Source organism: Mastomys coucha, unplaced genomic scaffold, assembly GCF_008632895.1.
Source record: "Mastomys coucha isolate ucsf_1 unplaced genomic scaffold, UCSF_Mcou_1 pScaffold21, whole genome shotgun sequence".
In the NCBI taxonomy this organism is placed as follows: Eukaryota; Metazoa; Chordata; class Mammalia; order Rodentia; family Muridae; genus Mastomys; species Mastomys coucha.
This window is the reverse complement of record NW_022196904.1, coordinates 39,753,882-39,770,045: the sequence shown is the minus strand read 5'-3', so window position 1 is coordinate 39,770,045 and position 16,164 is coordinate 39,753,882. Positions and strand designations below refer to the sequence as shown.

General features: G+C 40.5%; 1 protein-coding gene across 1 annotated transcript in view; it reads right to left on the bottom strand.

Moving 5' to 3' along the window:
• Window positions 1–16,164, bottom strand: part of Zdhhc13 (zinc finger DHHC-type palmitoyltransferase 13) — a 55,720-nt gene that overhangs the window by 19,761 nt on the left and 19,795 nt on the right. The window contains exons 9-14 of the mRNA XM_031386754.1: window positions 14,278–14,411; window positions 11,725–11,825; window positions 5,106–5,230; window positions 4,182–4,244; window positions 3,414–3,507; window positions 2,111–2,194 (exon numbers count right to left, since the gene is read on the bottom strand). Of these exons, the coding sequence (XP_031242614.1) occupies window positions 2,111–2,194; window positions 3,414–3,507; window positions 4,182–4,244; window positions 5,106–5,230; window positions 11,725–11,825; window positions 14,278–14,411 (601 nt within the window). The remainder of the gene's footprint in view (window positions 1–2,110; window positions 2,195–3,413; window positions 3,508–4,181; window positions 4,245–5,105; window positions 5,231–11,724; window positions 11,826–14,277; window positions 14,412–16,164) is intronic.

The window sequence follows — 16,164 nt, the reverse complement described above, 5'->3', positions numbered from 1 at the left end:
TCTGTGCCTCCCTGCTGACTGCTCCCGGCTTAGGAACTCACCAGAGAGAAGATGGCAGCTCTCACTCTCACCTTTCTACTTTTAAAAAAGACCTCACAAAAGACGAAGTAGCTAGAGGCTGTGCTGAGACAGAAACAGCCAACAGTCAGGAGGTTATACAGCACGACTCTAGTGATAACAACATGAACAGAGACAAAGGAGGAGGGGCCTCATTAAGAGAAGCGGAGCACAGACTCCTGTTTACTGTCTGGAGAAACAATGAATGACTTAATACCTTCATTAGTGACAAAGCATGGTCAGCTCGGCTACAAAAGTGTAAGTCAGTGTAACTCCTCACAAAATATTGTATCAAAACTGGTCAAAGCCAGAAAAAGAAAACGAGAAGGGAAAAAATAAATGTCTGTCATGAACAACTTGGGAAGATTGAATGTGATGGAAAATTGCTGCTGTCCTTATCAGCATGGTCTTATGCTGGACCTTGACACCAAATAGCGAGATTATTTTTAGTGAGGAGAGACAAGGGTGGTGTGAAGTCTGGCTCCTTTTGGCTTGTCAAGTCCAAGAGACAAGCTGGTCCATGGGCCAACTTAGAAGGCTTCCAAGAACAGGCTTCATGGTCAAACCTAAGAAGGCAGCTGTCAGAGAAACTGGTAAGATCTTGAATGTTTTTGCTATAAGACAATCAATCTAAAATGGTTAAAAATGCTCAGGACTGCTATGGATTCGGACAAGGACTGAGCTCACTTTTGACTGTATTAAACCTGAGCCGGCCATGGTTATGTTTCATAAAGTATTCCCTAGAGAACAAACACCCAACATGTCAGGAGGAAAAGGGTCCGGCAGTGGCTGAAGCCTGCACTCTGACTATAAGAGTACAAAGGAACACAGATATAGATACTAGCAACCTTCAAGTAAGAAAACTCAAACAAAATAGAATCTGTAAGTGTGGCTGCTTGTAGAAAGGGAAGTGGGAGTCAGGAACAGAGTATGATGAGTGTCTTAGTGCTGGTGACTGGCTTGTTGCTTAAGGCTGTTGATGCCAAGCCCAATGACCCGAGTTTGGTCCCTGAAGCTTACATGGTGGGAGGAGAGAACTGATTCCTGCAAGCTATCTCCCTCCTACCCTCATCCCACAAACAAAAAATAGGTATAAGACAACAAAAACACCTCCCAAATCCCTACATTTAAACAAGGAAGAGACAGCATGAGAAGACAAGAGGATTAAGGTTTGGAGGTAGAGGCAAAAACAAAATACTGTGTTTCTGAGGACGTCAGCTCACAGCAATAAGCTAGGACACTAGGGGCCACAACCAGAGGGGAATCCAGATGTGAAAAGATCAGGAGTCAAGACTATGACTAAGTATCCTCAGTCTTCAAAATACACAAACAAACAGTTAAAGCCTGAAGGTCTAAATACTTAGATAAATAAATGCCAGCCCTACAGGTTCTTCCTCTAGGACACCCACTTCAGGGTGTGAAGAGTGTAGTTACACAATTCTCAAGAGTTCACCAACATCCTTTAGGCTTTAGTTTAAACCCTGTCCTTCACCAGTCACCTCAGAACAGCTCTGCATAATACCTAGGCACCTTTATTAAATGCTACTGAAGGTTAATTTCTGTTCCTGGACTGCAGAACAAGTGGGCCAATATTTTCTTCCCAACTGCTCCACTGTGGCAGCTTTCCCCTGGTTTTGTGGTTTTGATTCTTCTCAAACGGCCTACACTCTCAGAGCTTTGCTCTTTAATGTACTGTGACCACTATCCTTCCACCTCCCCACCAGCAGCCCCTTCTTTTCCTCTCTTCTTCACTCACTAAAGTAAAGGGCTTTGCACTCCGGTAGCTGTTTCTTTTCACAGTATGGTATTATGTCTATATCGACAATCAATTTCTATTTTGACCACTCAGATTTATCCAGGTATTCTAAGTACTGCAGAGTTACTGCTTATTATACCTCTTGTAGTTTCCTAGTGTGACGAGTCCTAAAGGCCTCTATTTCATTCTTTCACTAGAGGTATGGTTTACATACTGGTCAGAATGTGATATACAAGGGCTCACAAGGAAAAGAACTGGGTATGGGTGCATGAGCTTTTAAGAAACATTTATACTTACAGACGAAAGATCCATATATGATCCAGTCACATACCATGGAAAGGGAAAGCAAGAAGAAGATGTAATGATGATGGTTGCCAAAACCTGAGTCAGAAAGAAAGAAAACATCTCATATTTTCTTTTCCTAATGGCTCCCTAGATAATAATAGTTTTTTGTGGAAAAAATTCTAAGTAAACAGAAATAAGTCTTGCTTTGCTTTTGAATACTATTAAAGCCGACAGCTCTGATAGTACAAATCTTCCTTGGTGGACACTAGAAACAGCAGAGGAGAACCACAGCCTACAAAAAGGTTGTAGAAGGAAGGGTGACGGGTCACCAAACCCCTTCCTACAACACGTTGGATGCTTGCTGGTGAATGTGGGAGAATTTTGCTGCTAACAACATAAATGATCTTCAGTTACCACCACATCAGTCTCATTTTCCTCAGATGCAGGAATATTCAATACCATCAATACACACTGCAACAAGTATCCCTTGTTTATGATTACTGGCTGTTTTACTGCAGCAAAATCACTGGGTTTCTCTGAACCCACAGTCTCACTTGTAATAGCAAGCAGAGATAAGACCTCTCTCACTTCACAGGCGTGTGGCAACCAAACAGGGCTGTGGAGATGGAAACATTGTCAAATATAATTTGATAAACACACAGCAATTGGGCCCCTTATGATGGTTTCCCTGCTGTCATTCAATTTAACTGGCAGTGTATCAATCATTTAATCTTTATGACAGAATGAGGCCCAGGAAGATTGGGATCCCATCCCCAGAAGAAAAGAGAACGTCTGACTGTATTCCAGGAATCTGCCTGATCTGCACCCTCAGGTTCCTCAGGCGGACAGAAGCAAATCCTTAGTGAAGACAATCACAGATTAACTTTGGTTCATCCCTATCTGAGCACTGAAAGAGGCAGACGGGAAAGGTAAGAAAGAAAGTTAAGTCACAACCTAAGGGAAGAGTGTGACATTTGGCGTGGAGAACTAATATGGCAAAGATTATCTCAATTATTTACACCCTTTGCTCTGAAATGCAGACAGTAATAACAACCTCACAGGTGTGTCTCAATGATCAAATTAGATACCACATATGAAAATATTTCATAATCTCCAAAATACTACACTATACTAATAATAACTGTCATTTATACTCTTGTTAGTTACTTCCCAGGTCTTTATTGTAAAGATTCTTGAAGAGTTACAACATGGAGACCTTGAACGGCTTTCCATTTCTTTCTGCATCACATTCATAACTACACATGTGCTTAATGTACTTCACCACAGATATTAAGTAAAAAATTAAGTCTCTCACCTATGCAGCGTCCAGTCCAAAAGCAGTGCTGATCAAAGCGAGCCACGCAAGAGTTGCACACGTGGCAATGGAGTGATCTTAAAGGCTTCCTTATCTGAGGGCAATTAAGAGAGGCCTAAGCAAAAATGGTCTTTGGCGGCAACAGATCATAGCAAAACTTTAATCTTACATCACAGAAGACTGGCACAAATAATCCTAAATAGATGATTCAGTCACTCAGAAGCTTTGGAAGGCCTTAAGGCCTTACTAATGTTTATTTCTGTATGTGACAGGAATGAGCCTCACTAACAGAGATCTGAATTCAGAGAGTATTCATACTGGCTAAGGAAAACTCAGGCAGTGCCACATTCAGCATGAGTACTGGAATAAGAAGATGGAAATCACAGTTCCACTTCAGGTTCTTCTAATCATTTACTCTCTTCTAAGCCTCAACTCAACTGCAAAATAAGAGGTTTCAGTATGTAGTTTAGAGATGATAAGGTGCTTCTGACTTGCAGTGAATTCTAACATACACTTCTTGGCAGGAAAGGCAAATGAAAAGCACTATGGATAATTTACAGAGATTAGCCACAGAGAGCTTTGTGAGTATAAATATTCTTTCATATGCTCATAGTGGAAAACTGGTCTGACAGAAATACAAAATTAGAATCAGGTAAAAAAGGAAAGTGCATGCACATGTCATGAAGATCGAATAAATGCTTATGTGACTAATGCTACTAAGAATTTGCCCTTACTATGGAAAACAAAGTATTAACAAAAGAGACTCACAAGACATGATGTGCAAAATGTTCTGAAGTCCAGAGAGCCTGTCTCTGCAAGGGTGACGATATTCTGAAAGACAAACACCTGGCCTTAGGGTGCATTTAACAGGGCAGGCAGTGTTATATCCACAGTTATGTGCCACTCACACAGCTTTTATGCCACCTCCAGCTTCAGAAGTAGCCAGAATAGCAATGTGGAATATGCCCAACCCAGTCACTCATTGAAATAATGTTAACATTTCAAGGTGTTCTTTTAGGCAGTGGCCACAAAATCTGACTGCAAAAATTATTCTTCCATACCCCTACCACCTTCTCACAAATGGCAGGGATGTCCCAGTTACAGCTAGCTGGGACAAAGAAAGAAACACAGACACAGACAGACATACAGACACACAGACACATCGCTCATCAAAAAAGAAACTAAATTCATGGATAAGCACCCAAACTGACAGCTGCAAGCAAAGGCCTGGGCCTTTCAGGACAGGCCTTAGGTGGTGGAAGACAAGGTTCTCCCTAACTTCTAAACCCCAGGAACAGCTGCAAAGAGGCCATGGCTCTGGCAACTTCACACTGGAGGAAGAGAAGTGGGCACCTCCTCAGCTATTAGGAAGCAGGAACCTGAGAAGGCTCATTCTCATCACTCAGACAGGGGCAGGCATTCGAGACTAAAAATGTAATGAAGAGGGAGATCTGCCAACAAAACTCAAGTCTAATGAAGTCTGATGAGGGGTCACTTTTTACAGAAGATAGGTGTTTCTAAAAAGTCTTGTATACAAATGAAAAAGTGTTACTGTGTAGAAATCTCATTTTGATGATCTAATCTGTCCACATTTTATGTTGTATCCATTAAGTAGCAGACACTATAGATGCAGCTGTGCCAAAGGCCAGCATGGCTGCATCTCTCAGAAAAACATAACAGAAGAAGACTTACCACTTTCCTCTCTTCCTCCGAAGCCTTAGTGAAGCCTGGATCAGTTGCCCAAGTCTTATAGAAAAAATAGAGAAAGGCCATGATGCTGAAAATAAAAGCAAAATAGAAAGGGCTACCTGCTGCATGTTAAAGTCGTGTTAAGGAACATAGATGACCTCTTCCGAGAAAGTTATCATCGTCCCTATGAACCTTTCTCTCCTGTATTCTGCCCCTGACTTCCCTATGCACACACACCACCCAAAATGTCCCTCTTCCATGTTCTAATCCTACAGATATCGCCTCCTGGTTAGTCAATAACTAGTGCTTCTTCATTACTGAAGTCCATTTGAAATACTAATGAAAGCGAGCAACCATTCTGAAGACTGAAAAACATTTAAGACTTCTAAACATAACTTCTTGAGGTGTAACTATGGCTTTCCTCAGACCATCCAGAAAAATATCTCTGTTCTTTCTCACAAGACAATTCAAAGAAATGCACTTGGCTCTGAGATTTCAATGTACTTTCTCTGTAAAGTAAATAAATGCCTACATGAGTTTCTTACTAGAGTTTTGGTAAACTGCCCTTGTAACTGTTCTGAATTAAAAATTGTCCTCCTGAAGGCCAGATGGTGATGAAAATGAATGGTCATCTGCAACTGATGGGGCTGAGGAGGGAAGGGGCATCTCCAGGAAGAGACAGAGACCCAAGAATCAATGGGGGTGCCCTTAGCTGTGACTCAGAGCAGTGGGGATATGGAAACTGAAAAGGTCACCTCCTGTAGCCAGGCAGGAACCCCAATGGAGCAACAGGGAAACCAACCCACCCACAAAACTTTTAACCCCAAATTTATCCTATCTACAAGAAATGTAGTGATGGTGGTGATAGAGCAGAAACTGAGGGAATGGCCAAACAATAACTGACCAACTTTAGACCCATCCCATAGTCAAGCACCAATCCCTGACACTATTAATGATACTCTGTTATGCTGGCATTTGAATAGAAAGATAGAGTATTAAGTATCATGACAGACCTTTTTTGCACTTCCAGTAAATCTATACCAATACCTGGGATATAAATATTGCATCTGTTTTTGTGTTGGATAAGAGAGCAAATAAAATTTCTACAGACAGATACATAGCATACAGGTTTGTGATGCAAAAAGCACATGTGACTGACAATGCTAGAGACTGATCCTCTGGAACTACTGAAGCATGAACACGAAGACCAGTTTTTTTTTTTTTTGTGTGTGTGTGTTTGTTTTAAGTCAATGAGTAAAGTGAGGTGGGAATAAAGCTGACCACTGCTGGGGGAAAATGAGACCATACCATTATGGACATGTCTGCATTTCTGAACCTTTACTATTAAGCTAGTAAATTCTTCTGACTTTTCCCTCACAGGTACCAAACTTGTACTATGGTGTGAAACACTGGCAGCCCACCTTCTTTGTTTCCTCTTTAACTAGGGTTTAGATATAATGTCTGTTATGCTTGCACAAAGGAGTCTAGCAAGGCTGTCCTCTGAGAAGCTCCACCCAGCAGCTGACTTAAGACAGATCCAGATCCAGAGCCAAACAATGGATGGAGTCTGGGGACTCTTATGGAAGTACAGGAAGAAGGATTACTGCCTCAATGTGCCTGGGTAGGGGGGTACGAATGTAGGGAGAAGGGGAGGAGGGAAAGAATGTAGGGGGGGAGTTAGTGGGATATAAAGTGATCAACTTGGACCGATGGAGCTCTCAGAGTGAGCCACCAACCAAAGAACATATACAGGCTGGACCTAGGCCTCCCCCAATATATGTAGCAGATGTGCAGCTTGGTCTTCATGTGGGTCCAGAACAACTGGAGTGGGGGTTGGGTATAGGACTATCCCAAAAGAGGTTGCCTATATGCGGGATATGTTCTTCTAGCTGGGCTTCCTTGTCTAGCCTCAGTGGGACAGGATGGGCCTAGCCTCACAGAGACTTGGTGTGCCTGGGTAAAGGGATACCCAGGCAGGGAGAAGGGGAGGAGGAACGGAGGGAAAGAATGTGGGAGGGGGTGACTGGGATGGGGGGCAATGAGTGGGATATAAAGTGAGTAAGTAAAAGAAAATACTAATAAATAAAAAAAATTGCCCTCCTTGCAAAATGAGTATACATTATATACTATTTGGGAAAGGCTGTTAATATGAGTACGTTAATGCTGAAAAAGATTGTAAGGATTAAAAACTATCCACTTTAAAATGTTTTTAAAGTTGTACTTTTTAAAAATACAAAGTACCATTTTGCTCCAGAGAAGAAATGAGTGTGCAGTAATAAGTCAATGAGACAGTGGTAAGCCTGACTTTGCCCAATGTAAATATTACTGGTCCAACTTAGTACAGTATTGCCTTACAAGGTGTTACCAAGCTACCTTCTATTGATCTCAGAACAGAAACCTCAGGGACTGTAAAACAGATGCTCAGCTCTTACTACTCAAAGCTGGAAACTCAACTTTGAGCTGAATGTTGACACCTGGAAGGCTAAGGCTTTTGAGTTGAAGCCAGCTTGGGGTACAGAGGGAGTTCTAGGCCAGTGTTCTAGGTAATTAGTAAATACCATCTCAAAGATTAAACAAAAATAAAATGAAAATAAACAGAAAGGAAGTGGGGAGGGAGAGAAATAGGGATGAGAAAAAGGATGGTCAGGAAGGATGGGACGGAAGGCAGGAAGCTAAGTTCAGCTTCAATCAACACCTACTGAACTAAACTGGATTTAAGGAGCTCTCCCCAGGCTTTATCCCACACCAAAGTTTGAGAAACACTGATCTAAAGCAGAAGCTAGCACAAACACATCTGGTTTAGACAGGCAGAATGAATCCTGCTGGCTTACTGTGCTAAGTTTTATATCAACTTGGGACAACTAAGAGTCATTTGGAAAGAGAGAACCTCAAGTGAGAACATACCCCCACTAGACTGTGTTGTGGTGTATTTTCTTGACTGATGATTGATGTAGGAGGGCCCTGCCCTCTGTGGTGCTACCCAGAGGCAGGTGGTCCTGGTGCTGTAAGAAAGCAGGGTGTAGGGGAATGCCAGGGCCAGAAAGTGGGAGAGGGCGGGGTGGCAGGCATGGGGAAGGGGGAGGCAACAGGGGTTTGTTTTTGTTTGTTTCTTTGTTTTTTTGGAGGAGAAACTGGGAATGGAGAAATTTACATGTAAATAAAGAAAATATCTAAAAAAAAAAAAAAAAAAAAAAAAAAAAAAAAAAAAAAAAAAGAAAGCAGGCTAAGCAAGGCAATAAACAGCACTGCTCCATGGCCTCTGTCTACCCTGAGTTCCCTGGAAGATGGACAACAAGCTAAAAGCTGAAATAAAGGGTTTCCTCCCCAAGTTGCTTTTGGTCACAGTGTTTTATCACAGCAATAAAAACCCTGACTAAGACAGTTAGCTTAGCACAACTAATATATAAATGGGGCTAGTTTTAAGGAAGAGATAGAGGCCAGTTAAGTTGTATGAAACTGAATTTTAACAAATCTTATTTTAAGTGAAGTAAGACAAACACTTCTAAATGACATATAAGAAAAGACATTCTGTTAAAAATTAGATCCAGTTTTTCTCCACTACATCCCAATAACTTATACATTACTCTTAAATTCATTTGGTTCAGTCACAGGGTTTTCCTGCACAGTTAGCTGACTGAACTTGGTGTCTCCACTAATTAAGACAACTCCTCAGAACATTACTAGATTACCTCTCCCAAATAAAAGGCACTGCACTCTCGCTCACCACATGAAAGGCAAACAGATTGCTTGCTTCCATGGTAACTACAAACACTTCCTACTGCCTCTTACTTCCGAAGCCAGACTTTAGGATATTCAAGTCTTAACTGCCTTCAGGATTCACCTTTGTTCTCTCTTGCTTGTCTTTTCAGATTTGTAGAAAGACTTCTTCCTTTCCTGAACCTATGGATGCTCTCTCTACGGCACTTTATAATACAGGTATCTGAAGATGTGTTGACTTCCCTTGTAGGCTGGGAAGTAGGCTCTACTGCACATGCTGGGCTAATGCCTGCTCTTCTAGAACATGGCTGACTGTCTTCATTCGTTGGATTCTCTAGTTGACACTACTGCTCTCCTTCAGATCTGCCCTACATAAGGTTACTCCTCCATTTGTTCAGTATGTTTATTTCTGAATGGCTCTAGAGTGACAGAGTCATTCCAAGTGACCCTCTTCCAGCATTTGAGCCTGGAAGTAGTGATGCCATAGTGAAGACAGCAGCAATACTGTTCCCTACTAAGCAGTTTTCCAGTCATGCTCCTTTGTGTGTGCTATCTACCATTTTCTCCAAAAGAACAGAATTCTAGAGAGCAACACACTTTGGGTACATACTGACCAGTTTAGAGGACAGTAACAGACTGTTGTCCTCTGCGTGGACATATAAGTTCTTGTACTACTACGAAATCAGAGTAGGACAGCTTTCAAGCTCAGTCATGAGCCACACCAAACCTTCACTCAAAGCTCCCAGTTCTCTCTTCCCTCTTTTCCTCCTTTTCTGGTATAAGTATCAGACCTAGGGGTTTGTGCTGGACCTGAACTCATTGTGTAGCCCAGGTTAGCCTCAAGTTTTCCATTCTTCTACCACATCTCCTAAGTGCTGGAACGACAGGCATGTATCAGCACAGCAAGCTCCTTTCATTATCTGCTATTTGACCTAAAAACTAAGTCATACCTACAGCTGACTCTGAAATCATATGGGGCTTTACACCTACCTATCTAGCACTTTTATAACCAGGATCACAAAGGAAGCACTCAGAGCTTACCATCATTTCTTACCAAGTCTTAATTGTGGCTTGAGTTCTTACTAAGGCTCTTTTCTTTCATCCAGTCCTTCTCATAAAATCCAAACACATTACTTACTACACACATAAAAGAACCTAAAGAAAATGATCACTTAATTGTTCCTAAAACATAATGTATTATTTATAAATATATAGAGAGGACTGTGTACACCTCTTTATACATCAAAGCATAATAATCCTTGCAGTGCCCCCAAGAGTTTGGCACAATTGTCCCCAACTGATAGAAAAACAGACTTGGTGAAGTTAAGTAACCTGCCCAATGCCACATTAACAAAAAGAAAAGGTCATCTTTGTTAGTGATTATCTCTGCCTATCTTGTGGGAGACGGGTTCAAATCCCTGACAGGGAGGAAAGCCAGCGCTTATACTGGGAGCAGTAGTGCATGCCTGTAATTCTAATACTCAGAAGAGTTATCACAGTGAATTTGAGGCCAGCCTGGCCAACACAGTAAATTCCAGGGTAGCCAGAACTACAAAGTGAGATCTCATCTGAAACAAACAAAATAAGAAAAAGGTCCTGAAACTTAGAACTAAGACAATATGCTTCCACAGTGCTCTTGACCCTCTTCCCATTAAGAGATCATGGGCTATGGGACAGAAGCCCTGCGGCAATCCTCACTGGCAGCCCGAGAAAGACAAGTCTAAATATTTGGGCTATATCTCCACAGGGCAGTACCAGCAGTGTTTAACACTCAGCCTGGAAAACACTAACCTTGAGTGAGGTGTGCCACCTACTGGCTCACACACCTTCAGACTAGCAGGTTCAAACCGGCACCTCCATGCTCAGCATTATGAGTAACTCCTGACACTTTAAGATTCTATCTAGCTATGAAAATCAATTAATTCTCCTAACATAGTACAACTTTATAAGTACCAAGCAGTTCCTAGTTTACAGTCAAGTGAGAATTTCTGCAAAATCAAATTAATCTGATGTGTAAAATCTAGAATAACTAAAGTTGCTTATACTTAAAAAATTCATCAAAACCTACAATTTCAAAAATTGCTCAGTGACATAAAAGTATCAATCATCCCTTTACAATACAATGTTCACTGTACTAGTCTCTATGAATACTGGGGTCATCTGTAATTGATCTGATAAGACTGTGCTAGCCTTCAGTGGTGATAAGAAAGCTAGTGTTAATTAAAACCATCACCAAATCAGTAATTACAGGACAAAGGTTAGAGGTATTTTTCTTTTAAGCCCAGTGATATCTATGCTACTTATGCTTTCACTTAGGTTAAAGGAAACTAACCTGTATTAGAAACAAAGCTTAGAAATAGTAAAACAGTATTAAAGCAAAAACATGGCACAATGGCTGTAGATGTGTGCACTTTGAAAACTCATATGCCATCCTATTTGTTTCTATGGGAAAGATCCTTAAGTTTCCCTTATGTATTTCCTCGATAAGCACCCTCTTCTTTTCAGAAATACCATTATGAGAAAGAGACACAGAACACAGAAAGTAAGGCAGTAAGCTAGAAAGCACCCTTTTCCTGTCACATAAGCAAACAGAGTTACAATGGCTTCACAGCAAGGACAAAGAAGGGAGTTTGGAGAGAGACGAAGACTGGACATGTGTATGCTGTTACAAAGGGATGTAATGTTTTGTTATGTTCTGGTTTTTAGAGATAGGGTTTCTCAGTGTAACCAGCCCTGGCTATCCTGGACTCACTTTGTAGCCCAGACTGGCTTAGACCTCACAGAGATATGCCTGTCTCTGCCTCCTGAGTCTTGGGATTGAAGGCATGTGCTACCATGCCCAGCTGGCATTAGTGATTTTTGAAAGTAAAACAAGATATGCATTTCATCTAAGCTTAAAGGATATCAGGAAAAAATAAGATGAACCAAGTCATAAATATCCAAAAAATGGAACTTAGTAGAAAGACTGTTGGTAAGTACACAAGGTTCTTATAGCCAACCAAAAACCTGGAAAGGAAAGGGTAAAACATGTTAGTGAAGTAAGGCATTGGTATGACTCATGGCAATTCAGTTCTAATTCCCCAATAACAATGACAGTCACACCAGCAGCAACTTTCTTCCGACTGTCAGTTTATTCTTGCACATGAGAAACTGTACAATAACCTTCCCAAAGTACACATTCCAGGTCTTCTAAGCTACTCATAACTATTTCATTCATAGAGACAATACATTTTCAATGAATAGTTTATATTTCTATTGTGATATATCATATTTTTTCATATAATTTTTAAATATACCAAAATATAAAAATGTAAATACTTGGAAACTCACCATCACATGTAAGCAAGCTTTTGTCAAGAGGGTAGCTCTATGTTTATGAAATACCAGGTGTACAGAACCTTAGCACTCTGACTCTGAGCTGGTGTCAGCAGTCACAACACGAAAATATACAACCGCTAAAAGGACAGTAGTCACCATAGCACTAACCATCTTACTCCTACAGCACGTAGCCTGATGATCTGTGTAATTTGTCCAAAAGGTCAGTACTATAGTTTCGAAAGTAAAACATAGAAATGCCTTCCATACCAAACTCAATATAGTTACCTAACAAACAAATAGTTTACCCAGATACATCTTAAAATTTCCATCAGAAATGGCTAGTGGTGAATTTAAAAAAAAAAAAAGAGTAGAGAGAAAGCAAGAGCTGGCAATTGGTGCCTACGACAGGAACATTTAAAATGTTTAGTTCAAAGAAAACAAATGCCATGAGAACCACAGCCACACTTAAGATAAAAGCATATCTGAGAAGAACCAAGGGCCTCAACCTGGCACCAGGCACAGGCTACATCAGGAAACACGGAGTCTGTCTGCTGCAACCTGCACATCTGAACTAAAATGTTACAGGGAAAAAAAGTGCACTTGGTCTAATTAAATGGTTCAATGAATTCCCAAATCTACAAGAGCTTGTTATTTGTGACAGGCATCACATAGCAGTCTGGATCAAGAAGCAACCACCCCTGTAGCTAAGTCACAGCAGAAGCTGCAGCTGCTTACCTCCATAAAACCGAAACTCTAGAGGAACACAAGAAAATAAAGCAGCGGACCAACCTGCCACATGCCCTGGACTCATATGTGAAATGTACTCACATGCCAATCGTAGCAATTAAAGGCCTCCTGCAGTTATCAAAGCTACTCCTATAGTTATTTTTTAATAATTTGGATTTAAATAAAAACATGCAAATAACTAAATGAATGGTCTTGTTATGGGTGAGTATAAATTGCTAGCTGGCCCTTAGTGTGTCTCAAAAACCTAGAAAAACTTAATGACAGATTCCTGCTATTTAGCTTAAAGTGTATTTAAAAATCCAGGGGAAATTAAGAATTTTAAGTCATGTTTTCTTAATCAATTGTAGGTACTTTGCTAATTTTTAGAAGGTTGAACTTTTATTCCACATTTTAATTCTGTTTGTCTGTGCCTAACTCTTCTGGTCTCTGGGTGACTAAGTAAAGACTTCTCTATTACTGCTTTTTTTTTTTTAAATGGCAAAAGCATTTTTTTTTTTTTTTTAAATGCTTATTCCAGAAAGTGCTGGCAGCAGAAGGACTCTGGGATACCCACTCACAGCGGCAGAGCTGAAGGTGTCCTTTCTTTTGGATCTTCCCTAAGGATCATTTGTTATATCGTGTCTCAGTGAATGAAAATGTTTAGAAGCAGAGACAAGACCTACTTTACCTTAATAGGCTTTACATATTAGGAAGCTGCTATTTAGAGAGTAAAATGGATCAAGCAGCAGACCTGCATCAGGATGTCTGAAACCTGGCCTGGATGGGTTCTCCAGAACTGGGCATTATTGCAAGTATCCTCACTTACAGATGAAGAAACTGAGGCACAGAGAGAAAGAGCAGCTTGTCTGAAATCAGACTGGTAGGTGTTAAGGCTAAACCTGGATCCAGGCCATATGATTCATCAGTATAATCATGCATATTTCTCTGTGGGTTAGCTTTAAAGAAAACTAAAATGTATTTACTGTTTCATTACCTCCCCTCATTATAATCAGGCTGCTTTACCTAAAAACAGTCAAGCAGAAAAATAACTAATGTAAAACAAATTTAGAGATAAACAAGAAAAAAATCGTGAAAAAAAAATGGGTAAATGCTTCAAGACATAAAATGGTTAGAGAACTCCATCACTGACAAACTGAATGATATAATGTATGGCCCACATTATTTACGTCCCACCAATTATCAGTTCAAACACACTACTGGTTGAACAATTTGCTTTCAGCCCAAAGCTATGCCACCACACCCTTTCTTTCTACCATCTTGAGGCTGCTGTCACATGGTTCAGTAATATTTATGCTTAACATCGACTTGAGATTTCAGCTGACTGATAGAGAACAGAAGTAGGTAGTTACATTGAAAATGCTATAATCATCCTTGCAAATACTAATATACATACCTTGGAAACAAAGATGTCAGAAAAAACAATGCCACTAGAAGACATCCTTTTAAAAGCCAAGAATCTGAATTGAAGTCCAGGATGTATCCAACAGCCCACAGGGTGATCATAGAGAGTATCAGCAGCAGGAAGAGCTATTGACAAATTAAGAGTTTTAGAACTTTATGATTGCATTCATAATAATTAGTTCAGTAAAAGAACTACTTCGTAAGTACAGTACAACCTAATGGAACTAACAAATTTTCTTCAATTTGCTGTCAAATTTAAAAAAATGATTGATTTATACAATAGAGACAATCTTACAAATTTTGCTTAATGATATTTTGCATTGTTTCTTCTCTCAAAAATGGCATTTTTAAAAGGAAAGTTATAATAAAGAGTAAAATATTTTCTTTTAGTTAGTATTCTACATCACTAAGAATAAAGCAACTAAAGGGACTACCAAAATCAATACAATCCAGACTAAACTGAAGGGCTATAGTAACTGCACCTTGAGCCCCAGCTGGTATGACCCCTTGCTAAGAATGCCAGAGAAATAGCTCTGAAAGGGCTGAGCATGGTTTGGAGCATGTGGAACTGTGAATGGCTATGGACACCCAGGGCAGATCCAGGAGGCAGTCTGCACAGTGGGCCTAGCTTTTTGCAAGTCTTGAGAGTAATCTGCACGTAGCTGGGAGAGCAGTAAATGAGGAACTTCCTCAAGACTATGAAGGCAGAAAGGACGCAACACAAGCAGTCAAAGTTAAGAACAAAGCCGATTCTCAAATGTAACTAAGAAAGACTGATCGGAAAGCCAGGCTGAAAACTTGGGAAAGGTTTCAAAGAAGCAGGAAACCACAGAGGGGGTCTTGGTACTCAGGGGGGATCAAAGACTAAAGTATTTTTTTAGGACGCTAATGCTTCAGCTAACTTTGACAATGTTAAAGGAATGAATCCTGGAGCATTTCAGTCCCTTCTACGTCTCTAGAAAGCAAGCTGGGTTTTTGAAATAGCAAAGAAGAAAAGTGCACTTTGCCTTATTGTCTTCCACTTTTACTTGTGCATCTGGAAGAAGCTAATTTCAAATGGGATCAAGTCTTCAAAAATGTTTCCAGTTCTAACTTAGTGATGTAAAAATAGATTTAGAATCTATAATATAACCACAAAATAATTTCAGACCAGAGAAATAACTGTAAATCTTGGACATAACAGTCTTCTACATGAACCACACTATTTATCTCCTGGGGCACCCTGTGTGAGATGCTATTTTACACATAGGAGACAATGAACCAAAAGGCTTTCTTTCATGAAGATGAAATTCCAGCTGGGAAGACAAACAGAATGTTAAAGCACATAAAAAAGCTGGAACACGTGGAGCTTAGCAGGTGTGCTAGCTAGTTCTAGGTCAATGTGACACAGCTCCGTTATTTGGGAAGAGGGAACCTAAGTTGAGAAAATGCCCTCATTAGATTAGCAGGTGGAGCATTTTTAGGATGGATGATTGATGTGGGAGGGCACAGACCACTGTGGAAGGTACCATACCTGGGCAGGTGGTCCTGTATGCCACTGCAAAGCAAGCTGAGCAAGTGAGGGGGAACAAGGGAAAAAGCAGCACTCCCACATGGCCTCTGCTTCAGTTCCTACCTCCACTTTCCTACCCTGATTTCCTGCCCAGACTTCTTTTGAGGAAGGACTGTGAAGTGTAAGTTACAAGAATAAACTTTCCCCCACCTCAAGTTGCTTTTGGCTATGGTGTTTTATTACAGCAATAGAAACCCTACAAAGACAGCAAGCGGCTGTCAGGATTTAGCTTTTACTCCAGAAGAATGGGGAGATATCTGGGAATCTGAGGTAAATATGACTTACATTTTTAAGGACTCATCTGGTGTACTAACATGGAGACACGGG